We start from the raw sequence: 14,229 nt of genomic DNA on the forward strand, positions 1-14,229 counted from the left end.
CTAATACAAGGGAGGAGATTTATCAAGCCCTCTGCTCCTGAACTGTGGTGACAAAAAGTCAAAATTTTCTGCACAAGCCCCCTTTTCCACAAAACAAGGTCATTTGCCCTCATGACACTCTTTGTCATGCTTGCCACATTTGTCAAAAGTAGGTAGGATATTATGGGCAGACCCATTTACAGTACCATTACATCACATTACTATGCCAACGCAAACTACCAGTACATTTGTAATGTCAGTTTTGATAAATCTACCCCCCCAACCAATCTACATTAAAGAAGAATAATTAAGGCAGTATCAGAGGCTGCAGATAAACACTGGACTTAGGCCTCGTGCACACTGCCGTTGCTTTGGTCCGCATCCAAGACGCAGTTTTGGCGGCTCGGATGCAGACCTATTCACTTCAATGGGGCCGCAAAAAATGCAGACAGCACTCTGTGTGCTGTCCCGCATCAGTTGCTCGGTTCCATGGCCCCGCCCCCCAAAAAAATATAACATGTCCTATTCTTGTCCGTGCTTTGCGGACAAGAATAGGCAGTTATATTAAAGGCTGTCCGTGCCGTTCCACAAATTGTCGAACGCACGCGGACGCCAACAGTGTTTTGCAGACCGCAAAACACACAACGGTCGTGTGCATGTAGCCTTATTCTCCAATCAAAAATAACAGATCTCTGACAGAAGTGACACTAACTGATTTTTTCCGTTCCACTGACGGATCAGAAGAACAGAAGGCTAAACGGTGATGTGAACTTGGCCTGAGCATGTTTTTTAGGAAACAGATGCAAAGACAAATCCCAGTTTGAGAATCCTATAACAGAATATGGTCTCTTGTGAAAAAGTATATTAGCGATTAAACGAGAGGCCTTACTATTTTAGGAAGAGCTATAAAGAAATGTTAGTGGCATAATAAATTATTCAAGAAAATAGAAAGTCTTACTGCATGTCCCAGCAGAGCCACACTGTGGAGAAATGACCCCATCCTAGCTTCCTAATAACGTGGTAACGACCATTAAACAGATCTCCTATTTTCACAGGATGGTAGCCACCTGTAGGAAAAAAAAAAGGTTCCAATGAATGTTATACACAAATCACGGGGAATTACATAAAAGCAGTGTTTAATAGTTTGGCAGTAAAATTTCTACATAATCACATGATCAGATGCGAACCTCCATTGTAGCAACATTTGTTGTATGTTTTATGGAAGGCACCATCATCCAAGTCCAGTGTCGCCTTTCACACTTAAAGTGGCTTTGCCACCAGTATTAACATACTGACAGGTAGGGCTCACCATGCTGATTAAAACAATACCTTTCTTTGGTCTGTGTAATAAACAGCTGCAGATATCTGCGTTTTTATTTTATATACAAATGAGAAGTTCGAGCACCAGGAGGCGGTCTGAATCATTTGAGCACTGCATTGTAAAATCCCATGTGCTCTGCACACTCCCACCTCCCCTTGATTGACAGGGCTAGACATCCGCATGCAGAGGGCAGAGCTGCGTCTTAGCATCTACATATCATATACACTATGTACTATAGCTTCACCACATTGAGATCTGCTCAGAAAGCTAATCTACATATTACTGCTTTATTCACAAGCACAATATATGATTATAAATACACCAGTAATAAGTGTTAGCTTATAAGAACAGAAAAAAAAAAAAAAAAAAAAAAAAAAAAATCTGTCTTCTCTATGTGTTAACTGCCCGAATTAAGTACATTTTATTGAACAATTAAAAATTGGTTCTCCACCAGATATAACAATCAGGCTGGTGGTAAGAGTCGGAGTATAGAAAATGTATGTATATACCGTATTTTCCGGCGTATAAGACGACCCCCAACTTTTCCAGTTGAAATATAGGGTTTGGGCTATACTCGCCGTATAAGACTACCCCTCCAACAACATTTACTTTGGCATCAAGATCTGCAGGTAATTGTTGTGCAATTTTCGTCTTTTGCCTCAGTACCATACTATGCCTTTCCAAGAATCTAGTACACCAGGATGCAGTGGCCTTAAATCTGTTGCTGTGATCTGGGTTAGATTTGGCCCACTGAAGTGCAAACAAACGTATTTTATTTTGTGTCACTACATAACCGTTTTGGCGATGCTCATTCACCATGTCTGCTACATGTTTTTTGAGTTCTGGCCAATGTGGGGTGCCTCTCCTTAATGCACACTTACCCCTTGGCATACTCTTTAATGCTTTTAATTTGCTTTCCAGTCGCAAACCATCTTTTCTGTTACTCCATATTGTCTTGCAGCAGCGCAGTTATTATGTTCCATGGCAAAGTTTACAACTTTAAATTTGAAACTGGCTTCATACTTCTTTCTTCTTGCTGGTAGAGCCATGATGGGGTCTTGACTGTTAGCCATTTGTATACTGTACTGTATGTACTGGCGCTATACTGTATGAACCGATGCAGATACTGGTGCTGTACTGTATGTACAGGTACAGATACTGGTGTTGTACTGTATTCACCACCACATGTATCTAACTCCCCAGATAGACTCTGTTTTTTCACCACAGATAAGATGCACACCAAACTTCATTAGAGATCCGCCAACATTAAAATTGGCTGAAGTACATATGCTCCTGCTCCCCCCCCCCCCCCCCCCCCGCCTTCCCTCAGAATCGCCAATCCAACCCAGTATACAACAACCAGCCAATCACAGCAAGCGATGTACCAGTATTTTCTGTGCACACTCCATACAAAGCCTGCTTGGATTGGGTGGGTCAGCTTTCCCTGCCTGCCCAGCCCTCCCTGTCTTCAAGACGATCTGAGCGGTAGTACGCAATGTGATACTGCCGGCATGAGAAAACCACTGAGAGCAGGAAGAGGGGGCTGCTTCAGGAGCGGCTGGCCGGGATGCAGCACACGGTGGCTCAGCTAGAGGGCGCCTGTCCCTGAAGCTGGAGAAGGACAGCTTCTCCAGTCTTGCTAGGAAGTAAGTTTCAGCACGCTGTATACCGGCATATGAGACGACACCCGGCGTATAAGACGACCCCCGCCTTTTGAGAAGATTTTCATGTGTTAAAAAGTAGTCTTATACGCAGGAATATACAGTACTATGTTCTCAACTCCCACCGCCATAAAACGTCTCCCTTTTATTATGTGGGAGCTACTTAAAGCCCACAAGGGTAGTGGGGTGACTAGGTCCAAACCAGATAATGTCCGTTCTATCCTTCTATCCCCAGTATATCTCCTGGAGTAAAGGATTAGACCCCTGGTATTATTTAGATGGACCAACCACTGGGTCACCACTGCACTATATGAGCGGCTCTGCACTGATAATGATCTATAAAAACTGAATGGCATGCAGCAGAGTAGAGCCTCCGGCCCTCATAGGAGATATACTGGGGATAGAAGATTAGAAGGATAGGCCAGACATTATCTGGTCTGGGGCTGATGGTGGTGGCTGGGGGACATGATTATGGTGGCAATGGAATGCCGCTGATAAATAAAAAAATATTGTTTTCATAGAGCAAATTTTAGCAATTATGTTAATTTTTTTTATTTTTTATTAGAGTACTCGATTAATACTAAATTGCTAAAATAATCATTTCCTGCAGCCCTAGATGTCATCAAGCTGTTTGCCTGTTTTAGTCAACTCGCAAGCATGGAGAAGCTTACATGTGTGGAAGATGAGGAGGAGACGGTACTCACAAAGAAGACCAGTGCGAAGTCGGTCATATGGACCTGGTTTGGGTTTAAAGGGGTTGTCCGGGTTCAGACCTGAACCCGGACATACCCTTATTTTTTCCCAGGCAGCCACCCTGAGGCTAGCATCGGAGCATCTCATACTCCATAGCTCTTCCTATACCCTGCGCTAAATCACGCAGGACATGGGCTCTTTTGTTTATCATAACCCACTGCAGGTGTGTTCGGTGGCGGTGACAGTGTGTTCGGTGACGCTGATGGGCGGGCTTTAGCGCTTCCCTAGCCGTTTTACTGGTTAGGGCAGCGCTAAATCCCATCCATCAGTGTCGGTGACATCACCGGGCTTCCTGGCAGCCCCATGGAGAGCCCGATACGTCACAGGATCGCCCGAAAAATGCCTTTGCCCTGCGCGATTTAGCGCAGGGCAAAGGAGAGCATCGAGCATGAGATGCTCCGATGCTAGCCTCAGGGGGGCTGCCTGGGTGAAAATAAGGGTATGTCCGAGTTCAGCGCTGAAACCGGACAACCCCTTGAAGGAGTCAGATGTTGAGCAGAAAAAAATAATCTGCAAACTATGCCGGGGCGAGAATAATAGCAAAGATGGGGAATACAACAAAAAATGTTATCACCTCAAAACGAAGCACGTTTTGGAATACAAAGATAGCCAAAAAACTGCGCCCTCCTCCACAAACGCCCAGTCAGTCAAGTGGAAACCAAAAAGGTGGTCCCGCCCCCACACACCAAATTAATATTTTAAAAGCATTTTCTAAAGATATTCCATATGACAAAAGTAATCGGCGGTGGATTGATATTACAAATGCCATTACCCCGTACCTGTGTAAGGACGCGGTGCCGTTTCTTACAGTGGAGAAAAGCGGCTTTCCGAACATGATTAAGACACTCACTCCACGTTATGAGGTACCTAGCCGCAAACACTTTACCCAAACTGTATGACAAAGTCAGCGAGCAAGTGAAGAAAGAACTCCGGAGCATAAAACACTATGCAACTACTACAGACTTATGGCCCAGTCGCACAATGGCGCCTTACATTAGTCTCACAGTCCACTTCATCAATGACGAGTGGAAGTTGTGCAGCAGATGCCTAGACAGCTTACTTCCCTGAGGATCATACGGGTGAATTAATATATCTCAGGGATTAAAGGAAGCACTGGAGTCATGGGGACTTACAAGTTACAAGTCTGCATAACCACCAACAATGGCGCAAATATCGTGAAAGCAGTGGAAATGAACGGCTAGACAAGATTGCAGTGCTTCGGCCACAGGCTCCACCTCGCCATCGGTAGGTAAACGCTTCTCATTACGCGGGGCTACTGTTCTAATAAGATCTTAAAATTTGGTCCTTAGAGAGAAGTGTGAAAGATGCCAGTGTTGAACATGCAATTGGCAAATGCAAGAAAATAGTGAGTGACTTTATCTACACTTGGAAAAGGAAGAGAGAAATGGCTAATGCACAGGCTGAGCTGCCTCCTCACCGCCTCATTGTAAACCTACAAAACCTCTGTCTACCGCTGACAGCACAACACTCCACCTGGGGCAACACACAATGTCAGAACAAAAAAGCCAGTGGAACTTATTATCTAAAATAGTATCAACTTTATTATAATAATAATAATAATATATATATATATATATATATATAAAGTATGGAAGAAAAAAGGCAAGCTGGAAAAGGATATACAGAGAAGCAAAGGGCAACACCTCACTGGACAGCCACGTACCGCCGCAGAGCTATAATAGCACTTTCCGGATACCAGGCCATACACTGTGTCTCACAATAACTGGTTAGAAGAGTATATACACAACAACTACGGTAATAGTACCCACCCTATAGGGGAATGTATTGTAGGACACCATTTATTAACCTGATAATAATCACCAGGCAATGTGAGATCCACAGCATAAGCCCCCAGTAACCATGAAAGACAGTGTATATTAATAAAGTGAGAGTTAATAGACTCACATCCTCAGTGTATATATATCTTAGGCCTAATATAAAACACTGTGACATAGCTGTATCTTAATAGACACATCTAACAAGGGACATATCTGAAGACATAGCTCTGTGGCGGTACATGGCTGTCCAGTGAGGTGTTGTCCTTTGCTTTTCTGTATATCCTTTTCCAGCTTGCCTTTTTTCTTCCATATTTTATATATATATTATAATAAAGTTGATACTATTTTTGATAATTAGTTCCACTGGCTTTTCCTCACCGCCTCATCACTTAAACACCAACAAGATGGGCCATATAACAGGTCCTGAAAGCAGACAGGAAAACCAGGCACCTGGTACCAACTTGGTAGGACATTGATGTGTTAGAATCTATGAACAAGTCCCTCAATCCCCTGTTGGAGTTCACGGATGCTCTGTCTGGAGAAGAGTATGCGAGTGTGTTGTATGTCAAACCTGTGCTCCACCTTCTAAACACCATAGTTCTTCCTCTAGCTGATGATGACATTGACACAGACCTGACGAAGGACATGGAGAGAGCCATCCTCAAGTATTTAAATGAGAAGTACTCAGACGCTGCAACTGATGACCTCCTGGATATGGCTTCCTTTGTCAACCCACGCTTCAGATCATCATATATAGCAGATGACCAAAGAGAGTTCATCTTCACAAAAGCAGCAGCAGAAATTCAGGCACTGCTAAAGACGCAAGCTGTGTCTGCCACAGAGTCATCACCATCACGCACAAGCACCGGAGCTGATGGAGAAGCCCAGAAAGAACCCGAGAGTAGTAAACAAAGTCTGGGCAGCTTTTTCAAAAATGCATCCGCTCAGCCTGGCCCAGATGCCTTTACCGACAGAGAAGCAATTGAAATTGAGCTTAAGGCTACATGCACACGACTGTGGTGTGTTTTGCGGTCCGCAAATCGCGGATCCGCGAAACACGGATGGCGTCCATGCGTGTACCGCAATTTGCTGAACGGCACGGACAGCCTTTAATATAACTGCCTATTCTTGTCTGAAAAGCGAGGACAAGAATAGGACATGTTATATTTTTGTGGGGCCACGGAACAGAGCAACGAATGCGGACAGCACGTGGAGTGCTGTCCGCATCTTTTGCGGCCCCATTGAAGTGAATGGGTCCGCATCCGGACCGAAACAACGGCCATGTGCATGTGGGCTTAGAGTTACCTGCAGGCACTGGATGTAGAAGGAGAAGCTGACCCACTGGTCCGAGGAAAGCAGCAAAAAAAGCAGCAAGGAAGCTTTTTTGATGCTTTCCTCGCTTCTTTCACTATTTTTTACGAACTTTAAAAAAAAATTTACTACGTTTAGGCATTTTAGTATACACTGTATTGCTTTTTTAGGAATCTTAAGGTTTTTATATCATAATAAATCATATATTTGTATCTACACAAGTGATTCCATATATTTTGAGTGACAATCAGTTCTTTTCTACAACATAGTAACATGCCACCGATCTGCACTGAAGCCCGAGACAGTGGACAAACTTGTGTTTCCAGCGAAAAACCTAATCTGATGTGCAAGAAGTTGAATCACGGCACTCAAGGAGCATAAACACTGATGTTGTTCAGTCATGTTCGTATTTGCACTACATACTGAAAACAAAGTTTGAAATTTGTAGTATATTTACAGGGAACCCGTCATTGGCTTCATCTTTACATTGCTTGGAAAAAGATCTGTTACGCAATACACATCTTAAAAATTTCTTGAAAAGTTTGGTAATTTGTATACATACAGAAGATGGGGGGGGGGGATCATAACCAGTGTCAGGAAATATTATTACGCTAAAAAAGGAGTTGCGGCTTAGGAAAAACTTCCATCAGATGTGGTTGGAAAATTTACAGTATGTGAATTTAATAATTTCAGGACCCTGCGATTTACCGTTTCTTAACCCTCTGCCTTCGCGGAGCCATAACGATTATTATTTTTCCATTCACATAGTTGTATGAGGGATTGTTTTTTTAATGGTACCATTTACCAGTGCATACAATGTCGAGGGAAGCCGGAGAAAAAATTCCAAATGGGGTTGATATTGGGGGGGAACACACAGTTTTACAGCGTTCCCCATGTTATTAAACGGACCTGTTCTCTTCACTCGTCAAGGGAATAGGAAACTTCACGAGGGGCCCTTTTCCTATCACTGCAACTTAAACAGTCTTTACTACTGTTCCCACCTTATGTTGTAATAGCATGTTGACAGTCCATTATAATTGCTGGAATAACAGCAAACTGAGAATCTGTGCATTTAACCCCTTAGATGCTGTGGGCGATAGCGCCTGCATCATCTAAGAAGTTTCACAGAAGGAAGGGGCTTCATCTGTCAGCCTGTTGGCATCCTCTCATTACTGCTGGGTACCAATGGATTACCATGGCAGCTGGGGGCCAAATAAAAACCAAGCATCTAGAGTTCTTACCTTTACAGTAATCAGCAGGGTCTTCTTGTTCCTCATCATCAGAGCCCAAAATTTCTTCCTCTGGCTCAGGTGGTGCTGGCTCTGGTAGTGGAGGAGGTGGCGGGGGAGCTGGAGGAGCTGATGGAACTTTCTGTTGAGCCTCCGGCCTAAAAGAATAAGCAGAGCAATTACTTAAAAAATGTTCTATCCCAAGCTAAGTCTCAACATTTAGAATGCCTGAAAGGACTGACCACAGGAACAGGTAGCAGAGCCATACTAGCTGTCAGGGTTATTAAAGCATGCAACAGTTTAAGAATGATGTTGCAGAAATGCAAACAAACATTGACATGCACTGTGTGCTATAATCCTGCAATAGCGAGGGCAGCCCAATGGCTCTCATTACAATCCTATGTGCAGCATCTCAATACATACTGTACATGCACAACTTGTAAATATATTGTGTTACAGTCTGGAAACTGATGGCATTTTATCAGGACAGGTCATCAACATCAGATCGGTGGGGGTCTCCCTTTTCTCTTCTTGTGCGGTGCTGCTGTCCATGGCAAAGACCATAGACCGCAGCGGTGAACAGGAAGACAGAAGCACTGTGCGGGCTGTCTCCTCGTACAGCTGATCATCTGGGGTGCCGGCCAGAGTAGAACCTCTTTTATATAATAAAAAAAAAAAAAAAAAAAAAAGCACTCCAGGATTGTGTTCTTTGCCCATACAGAGCAGGATATGTCATTATTAAAGAATAAGATAGAAGCTCTTGTATAATCCTTTTGTATACCTGTTTTATTTGATGTGTAATTAGTGGGTTTTCTCCCCTCAGATATTCCTATTATGCCTGGGTTTGCAGAGAGAGTAGGCAGAGTCTCACCACCCTGCACTGCTTCTGTGTCCTCCGAGGGCAGCCATGACATATCAATGACACAGAACTGCTGTCCCCTCACACTGCAGAGTCTACAGGTTTTCCTATGTATTACAGCTTGAGCGTCTGTCATCGCCCTCTCCCCTCTTAGCTCTTATATACAGGAGGTAGGGAGAGCAGTGTGAAGCTACATCTTATAGAACTACAGCTGGAGAGTCAGCACACACAGATAGTACAGACAGGCAGTGCAAGTCCGGAGGTTTAAATAACTGCAGTTAATTAGTGTATACCCTATATATCTGCATATATCTGTACTCCTGGTCCTTTACATAGGGGAGCCATACTATCTTTAAAGGGGTTGTCCGGGTTCAGAGCTGAACCCGGAAATACCCATAATTTCACCCAGGCATTTTCATTCAGAATGCATTAGGATTAAACGGAATCGTTTTTTTCCGGTATTGAGCCCCTAGGACGGAACTCAATACCGGAAAACTTTAACTCTAGTGTGAAAGTAGCCAAACAGGTGCTTGCAGCGTGCCTTCCTTACTGAAAGGCTCATACTTATCAGCTCTCCGCTGCCCCGATCCTCTGTGCTGGCTCCCGCATCTCCATTTTCTGGTCTGCGGTTTGTTTGTTTCATCTCCGGCACAGTCACTTGATACTCTTGGAGACGCAGAAGCCAGCGTGGAGGGCCGGAGCGGCAGAGAGCAGGTAAGTATGATCCTTTTAGTAGGGGAGACACCCGTTAGAAATGGTGTATAACTGGAAGACACCTTTAATTAGTTTTTATTAGAAAGGAGTCTTCATTTAGCAATTTATATGTAATCATAAGAACACCGCCAAAGAAACCCCTATACCTAAATATCAAAATTGTGCTCAGATACTTTCCCACAAGGCAGACTACTTGTCCAGGGACCAAGCTGCACAATGAAACGGCTGATGACACAGGAAAATCATTTGCTCATAATGAGACTTAGGGCTGCACAATTCATGAACAGCTCACCTCAGACGCCGCTCTACCAGCACTGCAGGGGATGGCAATTTGGCTTCTTGCCCTGTACACATTTGTGACAAAACCATGATGTGCAACAATCCGTAATGACACAAATAAGTGCAGAGCTGTGCAAAACCTGCACACATTAGGTCAAATGACTATATCCGGGCAGGTTCTGAAGCCAGGGGGTAGGGATCCAAGGTGACACTGAAGAGTTTACTCCTTATATCTATTCCTTGTTCTCAGGTATCAAGAGTATGCCCTGACAGAAGGCTCTATGTCACCTATTTACACCACTACTCTGGACATTGAGGGGGTGGGCACCTTCACGTAGGCTACGGTAAACAAAGATGCTAATATAAGCAGCTGCTAATGCCGTCACAAACACCAGCGATAGTACATTGGCATACACTGCAGCAAAACCGGGATGGTTTCTGATTCAGGAGTCTAGAAAACTGTAGCAGTGACCACCTATATACTGTATGCGCTATAGTGGATGCCATAAGTGGTTGTCACTTGGCTAAAAGAAGATGAAATCTAACTAATGAACAGCTAAATTAAAAGTGCTAACTTCACAATTGGGACCCTGGGGCCTCTCTTTACTTGCAAGATTTTTTTTTTTTTTTTAGAAAGGGATTCAAATATATAACATTATTTTTCATTATTATACACGCTGACAAAACTGAATCTGTTTTACAGATGTAGCAGAGATGAAAGCTTAACGCCTTAAAGGGAACCCGTCATCAACTTTATGCTGACCTCACTCATTGCAGCCCAGGCCTTGAAAAGAGTCAAACCTACCTGAGAAGAGTCACGGTTATACATAATCTCCTGCTCCCCCTGCCCATCTGCTGATGATTGGCAGGTCTCTCCTAGAGAGAAAGGGAGAAGACTCTCATTCATCAGCAGGTGGCAGGGAGAGGAAGAGAGTATGAATAACCAGGACTCTTCTCAGGTGGCTGTGGCTCTTTTCCAGGCCAGGTCTGCAATGATTGTGATGTTGGTTCTCGCCAACCACTTACTTTTAACTTCATAAACGACAGACCGCTGAAATCAACTCACCTGTCTCTTCTTTATTCTGCAGTTAGTATGGGCAGCATAAAGTTGATGACAAGTTCCCTTTAAGTAAACAATGGCAAGATAGTGTTAATTGACTTTAGCAACAGCTTTTGTCATGAAGTTACCCTGTGAGGTGTATAATCACCGGTCCTTTTGGTTCTGCTACATCAGTATTTTTGCAGTGTACAATTTAGAAGGGTCTTGGCGCGGTCTATTGCTTTATACGATCAGCTATTTCAGGCAGAGAGGAAGCTGATGACATCTAGTACCTGTTCTTCCATGGCTGTTGTTATAGCAACACATTTCCTTTCCTGCAGCCATGAAGCCTGCCGCACGTACACACACACACTGGTTCCTAGACATGATTAGGGGGCCCCCAAGTCGCTACGATGGCAGCAAATAATAACGCAAAGGGAGATGCTTGATGACAACAGCTTGTTTGTAACTGGAGGTGACGCCATACCCAGACTAAAATGAATGAAAATCACACTACAGATTTACGCTTTCAGCGGCTATTGATTCTGTATGGATGCTTGGGGAGAGAATTTTGGCTACCAATTAGAAACTTTGGGGACATTTATGGAACGGTCTCTGTTGCCCATGACAACCAATTAAAGCACAGCTTTAATTTCTTACAGTGCATAAAAATAAAAAAATGACAGCTGCATTGTGATTGGCTGCTTTGTGCCGAAAGTGGACTGAAAAAGAAGAGGACCCCTAGGCAAGAACAGTATATGGGCCCCAGGCCCCCAAAAAGTCCAGAAAAGAACTCCTTAGGTCTCTCTAGCAATTCAGCAGTAATTATAAGCGATGAAATTAATTTGTTCGCCCGCTTAAATGCAGAAGGAAGCTTTTTTTAAAGCTGTTTTAAAGGGAATGTGTCCCTTTAGAAAAGCCCCATCATATACAGTAATACATGAACAGCACTGCTGCTCGTTTGTATCTCGATGCTCAGCCCAGATTCTGCGCTGGTAGTGGAGCGCGTGGACAGGACTCCATTAGGTGCGCGCTCAGGAGGCTTCTCAAAGTGTTCCAGGGCTGGTTTGAAGTCAGCAGCGGTGTTCATGTACTCCTGTACTCAACAGGGCTGGTCCGAGGTGACAGATTCCATTTAAAGAGACAGCGCGCCCACATACCTACTGGATCCCTGTGCAGCTGCAGAGGTTGCACGTATGCAATGTCCATCCCTGCTATGGGCAACATAGACCGTTTTTATAAATTTACCAAGCATTCATATCAATTCCCTAAATTGCAGACGGCCAATAAGGCTTCATGCATACGACCGTATCAGTTTTGTGGTCCACCAATTGCGAATCCAACAAAAAGATACCGTCCGTGTGCTTCCTGCACGTGCTCATTCTGCATTTCCCGCCATATGTTAAGAACTAACTAAGAATAGGACAAGTTCTACCTTATTTGTGGGAAGGGGGAATGGACATAAGGATGCGGACAGCACACTGTGCGCTAGGGCGCATTCAAGCGACCCGCAGTGTTTTGCAGATCTGCAAAACAGGGATACCAGCCATGTGCATTAAACAATTTGCGGATTGCACATGGTTGCAACCATAGTAGAAAATGCCTATTCTTGTCTGAGATTGCGGACAAAAATAGGACATGCTCTATATTTTCTACGGAGCCACGCAACGGAACCACGGATGCGAACAGCACACGGTGTGCTGTCTGCACCTTTTGTGGCCCCATAGAAATGAATAGATACGGACTCATTCATACAGCCGTCTGAATGAGCCCCTACCGTCAATTTTTTTTCCGGCTCCATTGAAATAAATGCAGACTAAAAATATGGCTGTGGGTTCGGGGCCTTAAAAGAACCAGAAAATCATTTTCTACCAATCTACTGCCATGTGTGGCTCAGTGGTTAGCACTGTTGCCCTACAGCACCTAGGTTTGAATCCAACCAAGGACAACATCTGTATGTTCTCCCTGTGTTTGCGTATTTTCCTCCAGGTGCTCCGGTTTCCTCCCACACTCGAAGGACATACTGATAGTATGATGAATTTTACGTAAGTACACAAGGAGGTACATCTCCAACACAATACCACAAGGAAAGATTGACATGGATCAGGCTTGTTTCAGAGAGTCCAAAGCAGGAATTCAGGCGTCAGACATGGCGGATCCGTACACGGATTAGCTTCGGTCTAAATCAATACTCCATTCTATGGCATTACCAGATGTCAGGATTCAGGCGCTGGAGGTGTGCTTAAAATCTGTCGGAATCCTGAACATGTGAACATGGCCTAAAAGCGAAAGGGTTAATGATTCTATAGGGTGATGTCTGCTTTTATGTAGGTCAGGGATGCTCAACCTGCGGGCCCTCCAGCTGTTGTAAAACTATAACCCCCATCATGCTCGGCCGTAGGCTAATAGCTGTAGGCTTTCCGGGCATGCTGGAAGTTGTAGCTTTGCAACAGCTGGAGGGCCGCAGGTTGGGCATCCCTGATGTAGGTCATATGCTAACATGGTTTTCTAACACTCCAGGACTGGATTATTTCTCATCTTTGAAAGGGATGAAACTAGAGCTCATGTATGTACAAACTATAATGAATTCTCCCAACCTCCCTATCCTGCATGCCTTAGTAGTGGAGGCATTGTTCAGTTATGTAAGAAAGGGAAGGTACATTTAGAGCCTACATCATTTCCATGATTTATTCGCACATCTCATCAGGGCAGCTAAAAATAAAGGAAACGGTAAAAAAATAAAAAAAGGAAAAAAAAAAAAGAAGAAGAAGATTCAGCTGCAAGGTTAAATATTTTATGCAGTGTGCAGAATGGCCGCTGAATTATCGGATTGTATTTTACCTAATGTTAGGTGACAAATATAGAATCTGAGGTCAGCTGAGAACGAATCAGGGCGACAAGACAGAGGGCTCTCGAAATACTGCGAGTACATGCAAGTCCTCATGGGTTACATCACTCTGAATCTAACGACTTGACATATAGGTGAGGTTTATGAAATGGCTCCTACACATTACAATAAACAGCCCGGAAATGACCGCATAGAGGGCGGCATCAATGTAATTGCATCTGAATGAGAATCAAAGGCTGGAAGATTTTACCGTTCAAGAAAGATTGGTCTATAAAGTCAACTACAGCATCTTCCATTCTGACCTTAATCTGTCAGTCCCAGCCTTCACATCAGGATCCATATTGAGATGCGTTACCAGGTGTCATTGAGAGATTTTGACAGTTTTAGTCAATACTTACACTCCACTTGAAATAATTTGGGAGTACCTTTTTATTACT

At 43.9% G+C, this 14,229-nt stretch overlaps 1 protein-coding gene across 6 annotated transcripts in view; it reads right to left on the reverse strand.

Annotated features, from left to right (window-relative positions):
* The window catches only part of SRPK2 (SRSF protein kinase 2), a 142,274-nt gene that overhangs the window by 54,134 nt on the left and 73,911 nt on the right, over positions 1-14,229 (reverse strand). For all 6 annotated transcript variants that reach the window (XM_044280171.1, XM_044280170.1, XM_044280173.1 and 3 more), the window contains 2 exons: positions 8,066-8,211; positions 938-1,046 (listed from right to left, as the gene is read on the reverse strand). In XM_044280171.1, coding sequence (XP_044136106.1) covers positions 938-1,046; positions 8,066-8,211 — 255 coding nt within the window. The remainder of the gene's footprint in view (positions 1-937; positions 1,047-8,065; positions 8,212-14,229) is intronic.

The sequence above is a fragment of the Bufo gargarizans genome, chromosome 2 (assembly GCF_014858855.1).
Source record: "Bufo gargarizans isolate SCDJY-AF-19 chromosome 2, ASM1485885v1, whole genome shotgun sequence".
NCBI classification, from domain to species: Eukaryota; Metazoa; Chordata; class Amphibia; order Anura; family Bufonidae; genus Bufo; species Bufo gargarizans.